Source organism: Temnothorax americanus, unplaced genomic scaffold (genome assembly GCF_048541705.1).
Source record: "Temnothorax americanus isolate GAGA-0224 unplaced genomic scaffold, ASM4854170v1 Scaffold39, whole genome shotgun sequence".
Lineage (NCBI taxonomy): Eukaryota > Metazoa > Arthropoda > Insecta > Hymenoptera > Formicidae > Temnothorax > Temnothorax americanus.
In genome coordinates this window covers 1,184,340-1,201,393 of record NW_027509536.1, presented here as the reverse complement: position 1 = coordinate 1,201,393, position 17,054 = coordinate 1,184,340, and the positions used below count along the sequence as shown (strand labels likewise).

General features: G+C 39.9%; 1 protein-coding gene across 2 annotated transcripts in view; it reads left to right on the top strand.

The window, feature by feature from the left end:
- Positions 1–4,484: 4,484 nt before the first annotated feature.
- The window catches only part of Myo81f (unconventional myosin 81F), a 34,270-nt gene continuing 21,700 nt past the window's right edge, over positions 4,485–17,054 (top strand). Inside the window, exons 1-2 of one of the 2 annotated variants that reach the window (XM_077414886.1) lie at positions 4,485–5,159; positions 12,235–12,341. In XM_077414886.1, the coding sequence (XP_077271012.1) occupies positions 5,132–5,159; positions 12,235–12,341 (135 nt within the window). In that variant the 5' untranslated portion in view covers positions 4,485–5,131. The remainder of the gene's footprint in view (positions 5,160–12,234; positions 12,342–17,054) is intronic. The other variant, XM_077414885.1, reaches the window with a different exon arrangement.

The following is a 17,054-nucleotide window of genomic DNA, read 5'->3' as shown; positions in this document are numbered from 1 at the left end:
ATTAGTATATATTCTTTTGTACTTATTATAAAGTGTGCTCAAAAAACGTCGTAAAGACACCTTTAAGACATTTTTAAGACGTCTTAAACATACGTATCTGAAAGACACCTTAGGTTGCGGTCCACTTGACGCTATACAAATACTTTGGAGCGTTCTTCTTCTCCTTCTTTCTTCATTGAAAGAAAAGGGAAGAGGAATGCTTCGAAGCATATTATTTGTAGCGTCAAATGGACCGCAGCCTTAAAGACGCGTTTTGGTGAATTTAGACAGCGGCTGACCGTTTCGATATTTTGGAAATTGCGATAGAATGTAAATAATTTTTATGTGCCATTTCCGACACCGCGTCCCAACTACTTTTAGGTCTTAAGCCTCATAAGGAAAGGTGCCATCAAACGAGTTTTTTGACATTCCATTGTGATTCGGTCATCCTCGATTAAGTTATATACAATTAAAAGAGAAAAGTTTCCACCAATTAATGAGATAAAAAACAATTTCTAAGTTCAAGTTTGGCGATTCTATTGCCCGAAAATGTAGCAATACCACCGGTTAATTCCTTTGAGAAAAACATTTTGGAAAATACCTGATATCGATAGATCGGCTTTTTTTTCCTGTATCCCCAATAGCCTAGTCCACATGATTACTATTTAAAGATTAGGATTTTCTCTTTCCCGTTGAGGACCAGGTGCGAGTTGTCATTATACTGCTCGATTTAAACGATAGATTCTCGCGAAAATTCATAAATTCAAAAGATTTTTTTTTTAATTGGCAGTCTTCGCCGATGAGTTCGCAAATCCATAGTGCCCAAAAAGTCATTCGTCTGTTCTCGAAAATTGGCGTTTACCGCGCGGAGCTTCCAGAAACTTAAAGTCCCAGAGATTTTTTTTCTCGTTCATGCCATTGGACCATATCTCGAGTTTGCAAACGTTTATGATCCCAACGCGCAAAACTTTTTTTTTAAACGAATCAACGCGTCTACAAGACCGGCTGAAAATTCGATAATAACATGTAATTCCGATGAAGACTGTTTTTTATCTTGTTCAAAGAAGCGGACTCGCCGGAGTTCTGCACAAATTTCAAATCCAATGACAACTTTTTTTTTGTTGTAATCGCATTTGCGCGTAAAATATCTTCGAATCATCTCCTCAAATTTTTTCTTTATTTTAGAGTTTTATAGAAGAAGTCGCAGTTTCTCGGAGGTCATGACCAGCTTTAATTCCAAGTATTTTTTTTTTTTCATAAATCGTCGCTATCCGGAATACTGCAAAAAATGCTAAAGTAAAAAAATTTTTTTTTTTCAAATCGTGCAATTTTTCGCGAGAAATCTGGCAAAAATGTCACGTAACGAAGATTTTTTTTTTCGCTTTTTTACAATTATGTTTTTTATAAAGTTTATCCAGATAAAATAATTTTTATTTTAAAAATCGGCAGTCGCTAGGATGTCTGCAGAATTCTAAGTCAAATACTTATACTTAATTACATGTTTTTCTTTGCAATAATATATTCGGGACGTTCTAAAATAAATCTAAAAAAATTTCTTTTGCTTCTTCAAAATGGCAGTTTCTGAGGACTCCTCGCAATAATTTCTAACATTCTACAAAAATATGCGGTTATTTTTTTTGTAAAATAATAGTGAAATATATACCGAGTAGTTGGCAAATTCAATTGCGTACAAATATTTTTTGGTCTATTTATATTATAAAATCGGGCAGTTCTACGTTTCTGAATAGAAAATAGACAATACTTTGAAAATCTGAAAATATACTTTAGCTCCACTTTCGTTACAACAAATCCGAGCTTATTCGTCTATTTAACATTGAAAACATACAAAAACAGCGAAGCGAAGAAGAATGCGCTAAATTTTAGAATAGTGAATTGCATGTGGACTAAGCTTATTGGGGATACCACGGTAAAAAAAACGCGCCGCTTACTCTACCTCAAGGTGGTGTGGAAATGAGGTTTTTTAGGCCAAAACGCGTGTTGAACTACATTTTGCGGCGCTCGTACGCCAAAACTATTAATTTTACGAAAAAAATGGTTATTACATAAATTGTAGGAAATTTTCTCTAGTTTTATTTTGTATATAAACGTTTTTATCGTGGAATGAGTCGGGAAGGAGATATTGTCAAAAAACTGCTTTTAGGCGCCATTTTTCCAATATGGCGGCGCGAGCGGCAAAGATACGAGGTGGCAAAGTTGAAATTCGGAAAGAGCACATCGAAATATATAAATCTACCAATTTTCAAAACTCCCGGAAAACTTTCCAGGCAAAACTACCAAATGACTGTACTATAAAGACGCGTTCTTATACGGTGTTTTTTTAGACACGCGAGCTGACCGGGGAAATATATATGTTTGGAATTTAGCGAAAACGAAAAGGAAATAATGTTTTAGTGCCATAGTCCGTACACGCGCTGGTCCGCAACCTAGCTTTTAAAGGTATTTAAGCTCTAAGCCGCGTAAGGGATTGACCAGTCACAATCGAGCATTCTTTTCACATTCCATTGGTGATTGGTCAATTTCTTGCGGGGCTTAGAGCTTAAATATCCTTTAAAGCAAGGTTGTGGACCAGCGCACTAAAGTGCAGCGATAAAAAAAAAAAAAAACCTAAGTGCGTTCAAGCTGATCGAATTTATTTCCAGAAAATTTGCAATACCACGGTTAATTCCGTTATGAGAAATTGAAACATTTATTTGGAAAATTTAGGATATCGAAGAATCGCTGTTTCATCGTCTTAAGCCCATTCTACAATAGCCGTAAAGTATGCATTAAGACGTAAGCAGTAAGCTATTGACTAATGGGATTTTTACAATCCAAGAATGATCAGCTGTAGTTGGTCAATTTTTACTGCTTACGTCTTAAAACATACTTTTACGGCTATTGTAGAATGGGCTTTAGCGAGAAGACACGAACGATAAATCGTGAGAGCCTCGAAGAACTGCGCGGTTATCCGCGTAACATGTTCGCGCATAGTGATTCGCAACCGATCAGGTTGACGTAATCGCGTCGCGCGGATTGCGTTTAGGCGCGCGGCGCACTTCCGGAAGACTAAATACGGTCGCGGGATGATGTCCCGGTCCTGCCATTGACCGCATATGTATAATGTTGCATCGTTTATGCATGCTAATGCAGGCACGCGCGCAGAAACGAGTCAGAAACGAATCTCAACGACGTCTAACAAAGACGCCTGAAAGTCCGGTGAATAACGGATGTAATTCCCGATGAAGAACCTGTTTACCTGTCGCAGAAAGGGAAACGCCGGAGGATACACGCGACCGCCATCTTCCAAATCATTCGATAACTTAGGCTGCGGTCCATTTGACGCTACAAATATATGCTTCGAAGCATTCCTCTTCTCTTTTCTTTCAATGAAGAAAGAAGGAGAAGAAGAACGCTCCAAAACATTTCTAGCGTCAAGTGGACCGCAGCCTTAATTCATGTTTCTGCGCTTATGTATCTCTAATCGTAAACGCTATCTCGAAAAAAAAAAAAAACGTAAATTGTAGAATGAAAATTGTTTACGACGCTCGAATCTGTTAGCAAAATTCTGTTTTCGAGAAAAACGCTGGCTAAAAATATCACGTACTGCAAGATTTTGCTTTTTTTCGCTTTTTTTTACAATTATGCTTTTTTATATAAACCGCGTAATTAATCTGGTTGAAAATAAAATTAATTAAGAAATCCATCGACAATAATGTACATGTACAGGTACAGCGAATACTTTAGACTTTAGACACACCGGATGTTCTTCCGGTGGCTCATTTATATATATAGGTACGTGTCTAACAATAAGACAAATTTAACGTCGTTCGCTTCTTCAACGGCACGTTTCTAGGAAGGTAGACCATCACTCGCGAATTTCTGAACACTTTTTCTTACAAGGAAATATGCAGGAGATATTTTGAAAAATAATAAGTGAAATGATATACAATTTAAAGAGGCAAGCCATTTGTGGTCCGAACTGGATCTTGGTCTAGCCTATAATAATAATAATAATGGTGTGAGAATTTTGTATACTTTTTCCAATTTTTAAAAATACAATATTTTTAAAAAATCTGAATAATTAAGTACTTTTAAAAAATCAAGACTCGTTTTTAAAACATAAATATATCTTTTCACGACGTACTTACAATTATAAAAATAAAAAAGTCGGTTTCTTTGAAAAAGTTTAAACGGTTTCTTATCTAAGAACACTTATTTAAAAAATATATGTTTTTTATTTTAATTCTATAACACATTCAAAATAAAATATATATCAAAAGCGAAAAGCGTGCGTTTTATCATATAATCTCCGTTTTTGCCACTTGAGTCGGTCGCTCGTCGAGGTTCACACAGATGGCGGCACTCGCTCGCGAGCGATCGCGGAGAACGCTCCGAAAAGGGCCGACTCCAGGCGGCGCGCGGCGCGTCACCGGCGTCCACGAAACGAACCGTCGGAGGCGCCAGCCGGGGAGTCCGGGTCCGGGGACCCGGAGCGGAACGGAACCGAGAAGAGAAGGGGAGGTGAGCGCGGACGGTCGTCGTAGTCGTGAGCCGGTGGGCCGCGTCAGTTGGGTAGCAACTGTCGGGCACGTGTGTCGGCGTCGCTCGTTCTCGGTGCCAGGGGTAAACGCGTGCGCGCGGGTGGCGGGTGGGCTCCTCTCCGTGCGTGCGTGCGACTCGACGGTGGGCAGTGGTGGTTGGTGGCGGTGGTGGCGGTGGTGGTGCGCGAAAGGTGATACCCCTTACTCCTCGACCCCCCGTCTCGCGCTCGTCGCTCGCCTTCTTCTTTCCCGCGAGCCCTCGAGGAGGAGGCACACCGGGGATGCGGTGAATTTGTAAAAACGCGAACATGTGATTCTCTGACAGGGCGAGACAGGCCCCCCTCGTCTCGGCGCTACCCCCCGTTTCTTCCCCCCCCGGCTGTCTGCCCCGTTTCGCGTCTAGCCGTCCGCGGCGGGGGTATAGTAGCGTGCAGTTACCCCCGTATATATACTCGCGCTCTCGCCCGCCGGGATACGCCGCTGGACCCCCTCCCTCCCCCGTCTCGCCCCCTACAGTCGTGCGCGTCGAGGGGTCGTCGCCGCGCGCCGCGGAGGTGGATATGACGTTCTGAATTTCGGAGTGCAGCGAGAAGAGCCACGCGCGCGTCAACATGGTCACCGAGCACTTCGCATCGCAGGGTGAGTTTTCGCCCCCTTTCCCTTTTTTTCCTTTCCCCCCCCCTCTCCCTCGTCTGGCCGCCCGGTCACCGCGCTCCTTCCTCGCTTTCGTCCTTCCCTCTGCCGTTCAACCCCCCGCCGTTGCTTTCTCGGTGGTGTGTATATGCATATCCGTCGTCGCCCTCGCCCCGAACGTGTCCGGAGGTGATAACGCGCGTAATTTCTCGTCGCCGTCGCGACGCCTCCTTCGTAGGCGTACGTCGTCGACCTCCGGAGAGAGAGAGAGAGAGAGAAGAGGGGTGGGTGCCACACTGGGTGGTGCAGCTCGATCATAACAATGTAGTCCGCGGCGTAGCGCGTACTTTCCACACGCCCGTTTCTGCCTACCCTTATCCTTTCATTCCTCTTATTCTTTTTGAAAATAATAGATAATGGGAGCTTTTTTTCCAGCACGCAAGCGACACAAATCGACACAAGTGTCGTTTTGTTACTCATTGCCAAAAAAGAAAGATAGAATGACACTTGTGTCGACTTGTGTCGCTTGCCGGAAAGTTCCCGATGTAATAGTCTTGATAAGAGACGTAATATCCACACGCGTCGTCCTTCGGAGCGCGAACCAATTCCAACGAAGGAATTTTCTCACGTGATGTCCTATATACAAAGGCTTGGAAATGTCGACAAATTATACTTATTATTATCAATTTGCAGTTATTCAATTGCAGCTGCTGCGGCGGTAATTAATTATTCGCTCTCTGTGTACGCGATAAGAAATTTATTTCAGCCTCTACAATTCGCTTTCGCGATTCGATAACGTTCTGCTACGATTGTCGACAAAATTATGGTCGCCGATTGATTCCTATAGATTGTTAGGTAGCGCGCGATAATTACTTTTTTATTGAATAGTGTGGGAAGTATTGCGGTATTTATGTTGTTACGGCGAAGCGTTAGAAGGACTAAAAGGAGCTAATAACGACTCGATTCGCCTGTCGACCGCGAAAACACTCGCGCGACGACCGCACTTCTCAGAGTTCCGCTCCTCCCTCTCGTTCGCTTTCGGCATACCTATGCTGATCGAACAGGCGGGCGTTTCTCATCGTGGCCGTTCGTCTCGTCGCTCACCACGACGTTTCCTCCGATGTTTATACTCTCGCCACTGAATTCGGGAAATCCGTAGTTTTCCCGAGTTTATAAGCGGAAAGGAACTAAAGTCTTCGCGAACTCTAAGTTTCAGACGAACAGATAAACAATGGAATGAGAGTCTTCTAGTCAGTTTTGAGCAAACCGCGCGCTGTTAAATATTAATAGATAAAATTTAAATTGATATACCTTGAGTTAAGCGACATTTTGTTATTTTTCATCTTGATGTATGTCGAAATTTATTATTTTCAGATTAAACGGTATTATTTCAATTCCATTGGTTTAGTTGAATTAACATTGTTTAGTTAAATTATAACGACATATTGAGTAGGAAAAGTGGCGATCTATAGGAACAGTTAAAATTGCTCAAATTGAGTATAACTTGACACCACGAATTTGTTGACGCCGCACAGTGTGTAGTAAAATTTTAATTTAAAGCGCGATATATACGTATATTTACCGAGATATTATACGTGATATTGAAAACTGATGGGAAAAAAAAATGCAATCAAGGATTATTTTTCTAAACTTTTTCACTAATTGTATAAGTAAACGTCGAGTCTGAAATCAGAGAATCGGTCGTTCAAATCGAAGCGCGGCAGACGTTTGTAGAGAAATAAAGCTTAAGCCGCGATTGAACCTGCGCCTTGCCTTTCCGCTTTAAAAATTTAAAAGTCACCTTCGACCGAACATCTGGTCAGCGCGATCTCGAGGGTCGTTTCCCATATCGATTGTCATCGCGGGCAGCGTGACAGCGACATGTGAGCGTATAAACCCGGCAGCAGACCTCTGACTGGTGCGATGTCAAGTTCGCGGCGACTTTCGCCGGTTCGACGCTCGATCGATTCGCGCCCTCGCGTGTCCCGCTCGCGGTCTAAACGCTCCGCGCTCGGTACGCGTACCCGCGGCGTGCACGCTCGAACGAAGAAGTCAAGGGAACACGACGGTTGGAAGAAAAAATCCCACCGTAGTTCACGAGTTCACGAGAGCAACGACCAGCGCGTGGTTGCTCCACACCGCGTCGCCGCGATGTAGTCGCTGTGGATCACCGCGATGTGTGTGGAAGAAAAAAGCCGCGTGATGTGTACAACAGTCGCAACGATTTAACGACATTCGATTATACACACGGGATTGAAGTCCTGCTCGATATTTTTGTTACTGCAATTTTAAAACATCAAATGGAGGGGTAAAAACCGCACAGTGGTGTGAGTCAAATTTTTAAAAATACTTTTTCGTGTGCATATAGATGCATTTTATATATTGTATAGATTAATTGCATCTTTGCACGCGAGAAAAAGTTTAAAAAAATTATCGCCATTATTAATTGCAATCGTTAACGTTGGAAGACGTCGCAATTACAATCTGTTTGACTTTATGTTTATGTCGAATCAAATGTACAAATATTTCAGTGTTTTTACGATGAAATCTGCGTGCAAAGCTCGATTGTCAATTGATAGGCGATGCAAGATCGCGAAGAGGTTTCTTGACGAAGCGTTAATTCGAGTGTACGATCGATCGGGATCCGTAACGCGTCTATATCGAAGATATCAGCGCAGCTGATAAAGTCACTTATAGTATATATATTATACTTTATGATACACATATATGTACATTCGCGGTACTGGCCTTTCGTCCCGAACACAAAGCAGCCAGTCACGCTCCAAAAAGGCGCCGCAATGTGAATTGCGCGATACGACAGCGCAACGTAAAAAGTCTGCGTGTAATATGTTTTGTACGTATATATGTTTGCGTCTATGTTTATACACGTGTATTGCCAATTGTAATTTATGAATTAACACACGTCTTTCTTTTTTCGATGGGCGATGCTATTTATTTCGCTCGATTTAGGTTTTTCTCAATGTTTGCTACGGATAAGACATTTACAATAGAAGACAATATAGATTACACGGAGGAAAGTATTCGAATATTCATTATTTTACGATTAGATTGAGATGACATTTTGGTTCGCTGGAAATTCCCCCTTCGTACAATAAATAGCATAGTTATGTCGTTGTTATATGTAGATCTCAAAAGATTAAAATAAAATAAGATATTTATCCAAAATTTGAGAAAAAACGCGAGAAATTATATTATATAATTTAATAAACATTCAAAGTATTTATAAAGAACGATAATTTATTTTGTTTAATGTTGAAACGAGTTCCGTTGGAAGTGCATTTGGAAGGATAAACATTCCGGTGTATTAATGTCGTAAAAAAGAAATTAGAACACGTCAATGAAACGTATTATTAACGAATTGGCAAATTACAGAGGGGGAGGCATTGCGAATTAAGCTTTGTGGAAATAATAATTTTGCTTTATCTCTCTTCGTCAGTTTCGATTTGATTTAATTTTATTTTTTAACGTATCTCAATTTTGTATATGCTCACAAAAGAGAGAAAAGGCGCGTGAAACGGAACAGAAATTATGTCTGATATAAATGACGATATTCACGACAGATATACATACGTACTCGGAGAGATGATAAGTATACTAATTAACATAATAAACGCTAATAAAAAATAACAATAATAAACATAATCAATTGTAATTAATGTATACCTCGTTTGTGACGGAATCTAGTTTTTGTGGATGACAATAGTTGAGACATTCGCGGGGAATCCCGCACTGATTGCGATCGTCGATGTTATTTCTCATGGTTCTCTCGCCAGAACTCCAGGAAATTGGATTCGGTATACGATCGCGGCGACGCGAGAAACTTTCCCCCGAAGAGATATATCCGCGTAATCGTCGAGATCTCGGGCCAATGAGTCATCGGTATGACATTTCGAAGGAGCAGGTTTCCTCGGTATTCCTGTATGCATTTAAAATGAATCATCGCGTGTTTCGTGTATACCTACATCGTAAAAATGACTACGTATAGAACTAGTTTCTTCGTCATCCGGCATTGATTACGCACGCACGCGTTTTCGCTCAACATATAAATTAACTGATTAATTTCTGGAATCTTGGCTGGAGTTTGAAGAACGTGATCGTTATGGTGACCTAATAACGGAATTATTCAGTTGTTGGTCAGCAAATTAATATTCTTATACATTTTGCGAATTAAGAGTTTTGAGAAAATATGGGTATATCTTCTCCTTTCCACTTCGTCACTTCCAAAAGCGGGCTTTATTATACTGAAATCTTAATGCGAAGCTTTGTAATTAAGAGGCTCTATTAAAATTAGATTAAATTAAGTTGCGAGCAATGACAAGTTAGATTAAATTGAGTTATACTGATGTAGTATAGATATAAGATTCTTAGATATGTATCTGTATGTATAGGTATCTCTCGCAATTTGGCTTAATTTGATCACGTCCACAAGATAACGTTTATACATAAATAAAAAAATTACATCCGGCTTTTGGGACGGCGAATTTCCACTACGAAAATATCAGTATAGATATAATCGGATTTATCGAGGAATTCTTAACAGAGGAAACTGATACGCCCGAGTGAATTCTGATATACTCTGTGTAAACTGAACGTTTTATCGCCTCTGGGATACGACAAACGGCACGCAGAACTTTACGCGTATCCTCCCTTATTCCGTCACGCGGATTCAAGGCGCGTGTTATGTCCTGCCGGCCCTAAGCCCGTGCGTGAATTATGCTCCTTTCTATATAACACCGCCACACACACACACACACACACACACACACACACACACACACACACACACACACACACACACACACACACACACACACACACACACACACACACACACACACACACATTATATACGTGCGCACACGACGGTATAACTACGTTGCGCCATGTGGGCACCCGTGCCAGTTGTGCATTTTAATTTTCTCTCCCGGTTGCCAGTCGTTCGTGACTGCTCTTTGTTCTGCACAACATTTTCTCAGCTTACTCCAATCTCACACGCGCAATTTATGTTTTTTCATGTCCCGAGAATCGATCGACCGTGATTCCACGAAGCGGTTACGAAATTGGAATAAATAATGACGATAGAGAGAGATTTATCTCACAATAGAAAGGATATAGTTTTTTAACGACGTATAGGATATTGGTTGGAGAAATTATTCGTGTGACTTTATTGGATATTTAGTTAACAGGGAATGATGTATATCGGATTTTTAAATGCAATCGTCGATATTTTCGTTATGTATATTCAGCTCTAAATGCACACATCTGGTATCAACATTGTATAGGTAGATTTTATTGGCATTTTTTAAATGTAACTTTATTACTGATCATAATTTAATTTAATATCTTATTACGATATAATCATAGAATTTTATTAAAATTAGAACACATCACACGTGAGATAGAAGAAGTTTATTTTTATGTGAACCTTTAACCGGATGTCTTTCGGTTTCCTGATGGTGTTCAGGAAACGGATGGAGATTCGCCGTTGGGGAAAAAATGATGCATCGTTTTATCGTTGAATAGAAACGAGCGCACAGGAACATAAAGAGAGAGTGGAGGTTACACTCTACAGGAAACTTGCAAATTCTTGTAAATTGGAATATTAACGCACGAATTTCGATAAACTTTGAGAGAATTTTACGCTTGATAAACACGAGTTTTTGTTTTAATATCATTGATATCCCTAACTAATTATATTATCTAAATATCAGCATCCAGATATAGCTCTTATTTATACAATTAATATCACTTTATTATAAATTTAACGCGATTATACATTAATCGTATTAAATTAATAATTAATATACTGTTAAACCGACATACCTACGTTAAACCCAGCTAATAAATTTCTGAATCGCTATCGCTACTGTTTAGCTTGACGACGTCATTATCAAACTATATGTCATATTAATTAGTCATAATTTGTAATATCGATTTTATCACTCTTATCGTTTAATTTGCTTTTCTAAATGAGATTAATTCCTTAATTAATGCCTTGAAGAAAGCAGCTGCACAATTGATTTGCATATCGACTCCTTGCCGATCCAATCGCGAAATTCGCTGATAGTCAGCCGCGGGTCGGTCCACGTGCAGATTCCCGTTAATCGCGACCTTGAATTTACGATGCGGCAGCTGGACAGCGCAGGTGTGATCGAGTGTATAGTCGCGGAGGCATAAGTGCGCCGGGTCGCACCTGCGAATCGCCAAACTCGATTCTTCGCCGCCGGCGCGTGGGCTACCGGCGTCAAGACGAAGCGCATCGTGATGATTGATTCTCTTGTGTGTGGGTGTGTGTGTGTGTGTGTTTCTGACTCGTTTCGTGCGTTGCACATTATCGTCGCGAATTAACTTCGGGATACGGAGGAGCAAAATCTGACAGGATAATGATCAACTGTGTCAAATATTTGCCACAAATTGGCCTTGTAATTCACGATACTTAATTTCATGGATATTTAATAAAAACGCAAGAGATTTGCCTTTTTTCAGGATGTAATTAAAATTAGGAGGAATTTAAATTTCTTTCGTATTCTAAGATTGATCTGTCGATTATCTTGAGGTATGAATAACAAGAAAATTAAAAAGAGAGAATGTTTTATAAATAAGCTCCAAAACTTTTATAAACCCTGACGTTAAAGAATTAATGAAAAGTTGTTCACCTTCGGAGCAGTATAATTGTCACTTATTGTCGGACAACAGGTGGTCAAGCACGGTTTCCCTTTGATGTGTGACTTCACCCCAGGAATGTAATCGAAATGAAATTCGATATTAGCCAGAAGTGCCGAGCAATCAGCAAAGATATCTTTGAATAACCGCGCATTAACAGTTTTAATTTCATTATTTTCTTAATTATTTTTTTATTTACTGACTGTTAGCGTGTCAAGTTTCAATGTTTAACTTTTTCAAGGCCAATAATCAATGTTAAACAATCACACGATGTATATATCGTAAAAATAAAACTTTGAAAAGTATATACGGGTATGGTTGAATAAGGGTTTTAATGCTTTAAAATCTTTTCTCTCACAATTGTTTCTTACAGTATCTTTCTCTTTCTATTTTTCAGGCTCAAGCCCTGAATGCGGCGTGCCGGACATGACAGTCATCAGCGATATCGACGAGATCGGTATCAATCGGAATCTTCAAGTTCGTTACAGTAGGGACCAGATATACGTATCCTTTAATTTCTCACGATCTAGCTATACACGTAAGTTCGCATTCGCACTTTGCGTTCGGTGCAAAAATTATTTTTATATTACTTTGATACTTAAAGTTAGGTATACTAAAGTCGCAATGACTCGAGATGTTACAAAATGATTTCTAAAATGGAATTCTTTTCTAAATAGTTCCACATTCTTTTCCTTCCTGTAAATGCTTTATTTACGTGAAGCAAATAAAAGTAATCTTGCGCGATAATTATGACGTAATATTTATCTTTGACAAACTTTATAATCTAAAAATTTGGGAACAAACTTATGTAGCAGATACGAACAAAAGTATTTAAAAGCAATTGAACAAAATCAAACAAAATCGGAAAAATATGATGATTTTGTTTATTTCAGTTACTTGACTGTCCATAAAATTCAAAGATTGAGTACTTTCGTTCTGAGTATGCGAATTATGAGCTCGAAAGTAATATTTCTGCGGTTCCGTTCAGTTGTATCTTCGTTCGAATTAGACAAGCGAATAGAGGAATGGGTAGATGGGTGACGAGAGATTAACCGATTTCGTCTGGAAAAGGAGAGATCGCGGCGAATGGTAGAGGGAGAGAAAAAAAATGAATCGGCCGAGGGAGATGGCACGAGAGGGACGCGTATGAATATTGCAGGGGTGGGCAGGGTCGCTCCTAGGTTGTCGCGTTGCTATGACGATCTCAGTCAGCTGGCGAATCACCCCAGGGTCAGACCCATTCATCTCTCATTGGCTTGGGTTCGCCAACGACCCAACGACCCAACGATATGCGACCCACTGTCAACCCTTTCCTCCTACCTTAACCGACTACCAGAAACGATTCGTGGATCGGTAACTGTGATAAATCGAGGCGCGTTTTTTTAGCTTCATCGATGAAACAATCGATCACTGTTATTTTAAATGGAGATCGTTTGATCGAGATAACGTGTATTATCCAATCGAGGATCTGATAATAAAATAAAAGCTAGTATGGAAATTGTGGAACACACACACAAAATGGAAAAAGTCAAATTAAAATCTTGCATATTAAACGCAACGATGTTACATTAGGAGTTATATCTAGAGTCAATGTCTGGAATTAACTTCGAGATGGATAGTGTATTTAGTGAAATTAACACGGAGCGTGATACTGACGTAACAGAAAATCAACATCGGATGCTACGTTTCGTTTTGCATATGTCTAATGTGATGATAAATACATATAATCTTCATCAATTAATATTGTTATCTCATTCAATCGACTTTCTATTGAATGCAAATTTTTTAAGACACTTGCTCGCGTTTAACACGTATATATGAATGAGATTCGCGAATATTACCATCAGCCTCAGTAATTGCGAAATCTCGCGACGCTCGATGTGTTGAAGGGCCGCGAAAATCTACAACTATTCGCTTCAATTGACCAATTAGTCACCGGAATTCAAACACGCGATTTAGGTCGTCGGCAATCCACTCGTTAGTGGACACTTCCTACATGCAATGCGAATAGCGTGTGCGACGATATACTTAGACTAGACTATAATCTTCCGTTAAATGGAAACGATATAAGACCAAATAAATGTCCGTAAAATCGGAGGGAACGCAGTACACAATTCTTAATAAAATAACACGTTTTTAATTAATTGTTCGATTATTCTTACCTCTAGAAATACTCCAAAAATTATGTTTTCTAAATTAATCGGCGAAATTGTAATTGTGTTAGAGAGAGTGAACTGCGCTATTTAATAATGAAAGTGTCGAGACGTTTAAAGTAATTTTTAATTTCGTTGCGATCTTCGCGTGAAATTCTTAATTGGAAAGTATCCAATCTCCGAAGGGATTGCGCAAGTAATGGAACTTGTTTCCTATAGAAAAGCCAAGCTCTGCCTGGTTATCACTACACACATGTATACACATGTCGACGCTCACTTTTTGCCGCCTGACGTAATCGAAAAATTAAACGTCTCGTAAAGCGGTCGTTCGGGATCCCTCGCCCTTTTCGAATCTTCGTCACCGAGCACTTCTTATCGCCGCGCCGTCGCGGGCGCAAACGAGATTCGCAGCTGGTATAAAGACAGCTCTTGCTGTAGGCATCAAGCGCGTTCGAAACTACACGTTGAGGCTCTGCGTTCCGATATTCATTGCCAGTATCTGAAGATCTATAGCGCACGTAACGTAAACTATAGATTTTCAGTATACTGATGGTAGTGAATATCGGGACGCAGCCTGAGTCGTGAACAAAAATCACGCGAATCTACACAGTTTTTTTTATTGATATTTGCTAATGTCGTTTATTTTAATATTATTGTTTATTTGTTTTAAAATAGAAATTTAGTTCACTAAAATTGTATCATGAAATTTCGCCACTCGAATTCATAAAAAATATGCAAAATATTAGATATCAGTTAAAAAACTTGTAATAAGTTTCGAAATTTAATAAAAATTGATAAAAATGTGTTATTTACAATTTATAAATATATATTATACGACAATTTATAAATATTATACGATCGAATTTCTAAAAAAAAAAAAAACTGACCCAGCGTGACTCATTACTTATTATCGATACGGTATATTAATTAATTTACAGAGGCAGAAAAGTAATAAATTATAAGAGCCTGTTAATATATTTAAAAATGTCACAGTATATAGCAACGGATATGTAAATTCCGTTTTCTCGTCGCAAAAGTAGGTCGCTCGGATAAGGAGTCAAGAAACCAACGACCGAAATCATTCAGTCATCCACCGTGTGTGATAATTAAACGCTTTTCTTACCGCTCAGCTTTCCCGCGGCGGCAACTTCCAGGCAACTTAACCCTTTCCAGAGCGAGTGGCCTAATTTTCTCGCATCGATGAACTTTCTCGCGATCCCCTAGACATTCACCCTCCCGCTCTCGTCGCCGTGTGTCTCTTGTTTTTTTTCTCTCTTTCTCTACTCTCTCCCGTATTCCCGGTAATAGAGGCGCCTCGAGAGAGAGAGAAAGAGAGAGAGAGAGAGAGAGAGAGGCGCACACGAGAGATCGTCCCGTCCGTTTTTCTCCGTCCCGTTTCCGTCCCCCGCGACGAGTGCAATTCAAGTCGACTAAGGGCGCTCCGCCAGCGCGAGAGGTTAATGAGAGCGAGCTACCCCCTTCACACATGCGGGCATCTGTGTCTGCGCGCGAACGCGGGATGGAGAGGGCCGAGGCGCACGTGGAAAAAAACACGCGCAAAGGAACGTACGACATCCGGTTCATCGACGAAGCTGATGCACTCTCGAGCCCCACTCTCTGATCTTGCACGCTCGGCTAAATTAAAATGCAACCGACATTCCACCCTCCAGCCAGGCCCGTCACCCCGCAGCTATTATTGGCTAAAATCGCTTAATCGTTCGTTTTGCCCCCAAATTGAAAGGACCATTCAGATAGAAGAGAGAAATCGTTCGAATAAACCTTCTCATTCGAATGATTCGATTGAAGGAATTTGCCATTCAAGCTTATGTTATGTTGTTCTTTTTGTGGCTTTATGTTCAGTCGAGGTGTTTTCGTAAAAATAATATGTAAATTTAGATATGAAAGTATAATAGCTTTCTTAATATTTTGATTTTTATAAAAGCCATTTTTATGACAAAAAGTTTGTCACGTTTGCTATTAACAATTACCTACGTTGATTTAAATTAAAATGTCCGGAATTTTTTGAAAAAGGTAGTGAAAAAATTATTTTTTAAGTGGAAAAGGGATATTGAAGCTATAGTGGCGATGATTTTATTATACTTCGACTTTGATATAATTTTATTAAAAACTTTATTTATAACAAATATGATGTGCATTAATATATCCGTTCAATAATATTACAACTAAAATATATCTAGCCGAAATTATATGATAATCACATATATTTTGGTGCATGTTACATATCGAAAAAATCTGTCATAAAAGATCCTTCTCTATGTTTAATAGAGCGTTATTCTCTCTTTCTCTGCGATGATACTTGTCGGTTTGCAGATTTCGATCGCGAATCTCGTTAGACACACGTTATTTACGGGTCACAAAATGTTCTAGATTTTTAGCTCCGACGATTCACGGTTTACGGAATATTCCGGGTTGAATATTTCGATTTGGATGATTATCTGCACGCGCCGGCATATTAATAACCGGAGTTCCGAGAGCACGGAGTATTCCGGAAAACGCGGAATATTCCGTGATCCGCAGATAACGCGTATTGAAGTATGGCAGAAGTTAATTACAATGCTGCATAGTTTCGGGATACGACAGCAATATCGCGGGAAAGAATTAAGAGTTCTGATCAAAATTTCCTTGTTGAAATTAATTGGAGAGTTAGAGATTGTTGCAACGCGAAAAAACGGAGCTATCGTCCCACTCTTTATCCGCCACGGATAAACTCGGCAGATGGACAGGCCGTTTGTAATTAAGCTTGATTTTATTACGGTGCGCGGCGAGAGCGTAAAACAAGAAGCTACCTATGGGCGACGCGAGACGCGGTTACTCAAGGGGTTGATTAAATTGTTAAGCCCTTGTCGTTAATGATTGGGTTTCGATAGAGCTTTTGGACCGGAGGCTCTAGCTATGGAAACTATAATCACCACAAGGGTTGATAGCCTCTATACGCGAACGCGCGTTGATAATATACGTGTTCAGGCTTGTTCTAAAATAAAGAACAAGGTACACGTAATATAAATGAAGTATAAACACAAAGTATAAAAAAGTGAGCGAGCAA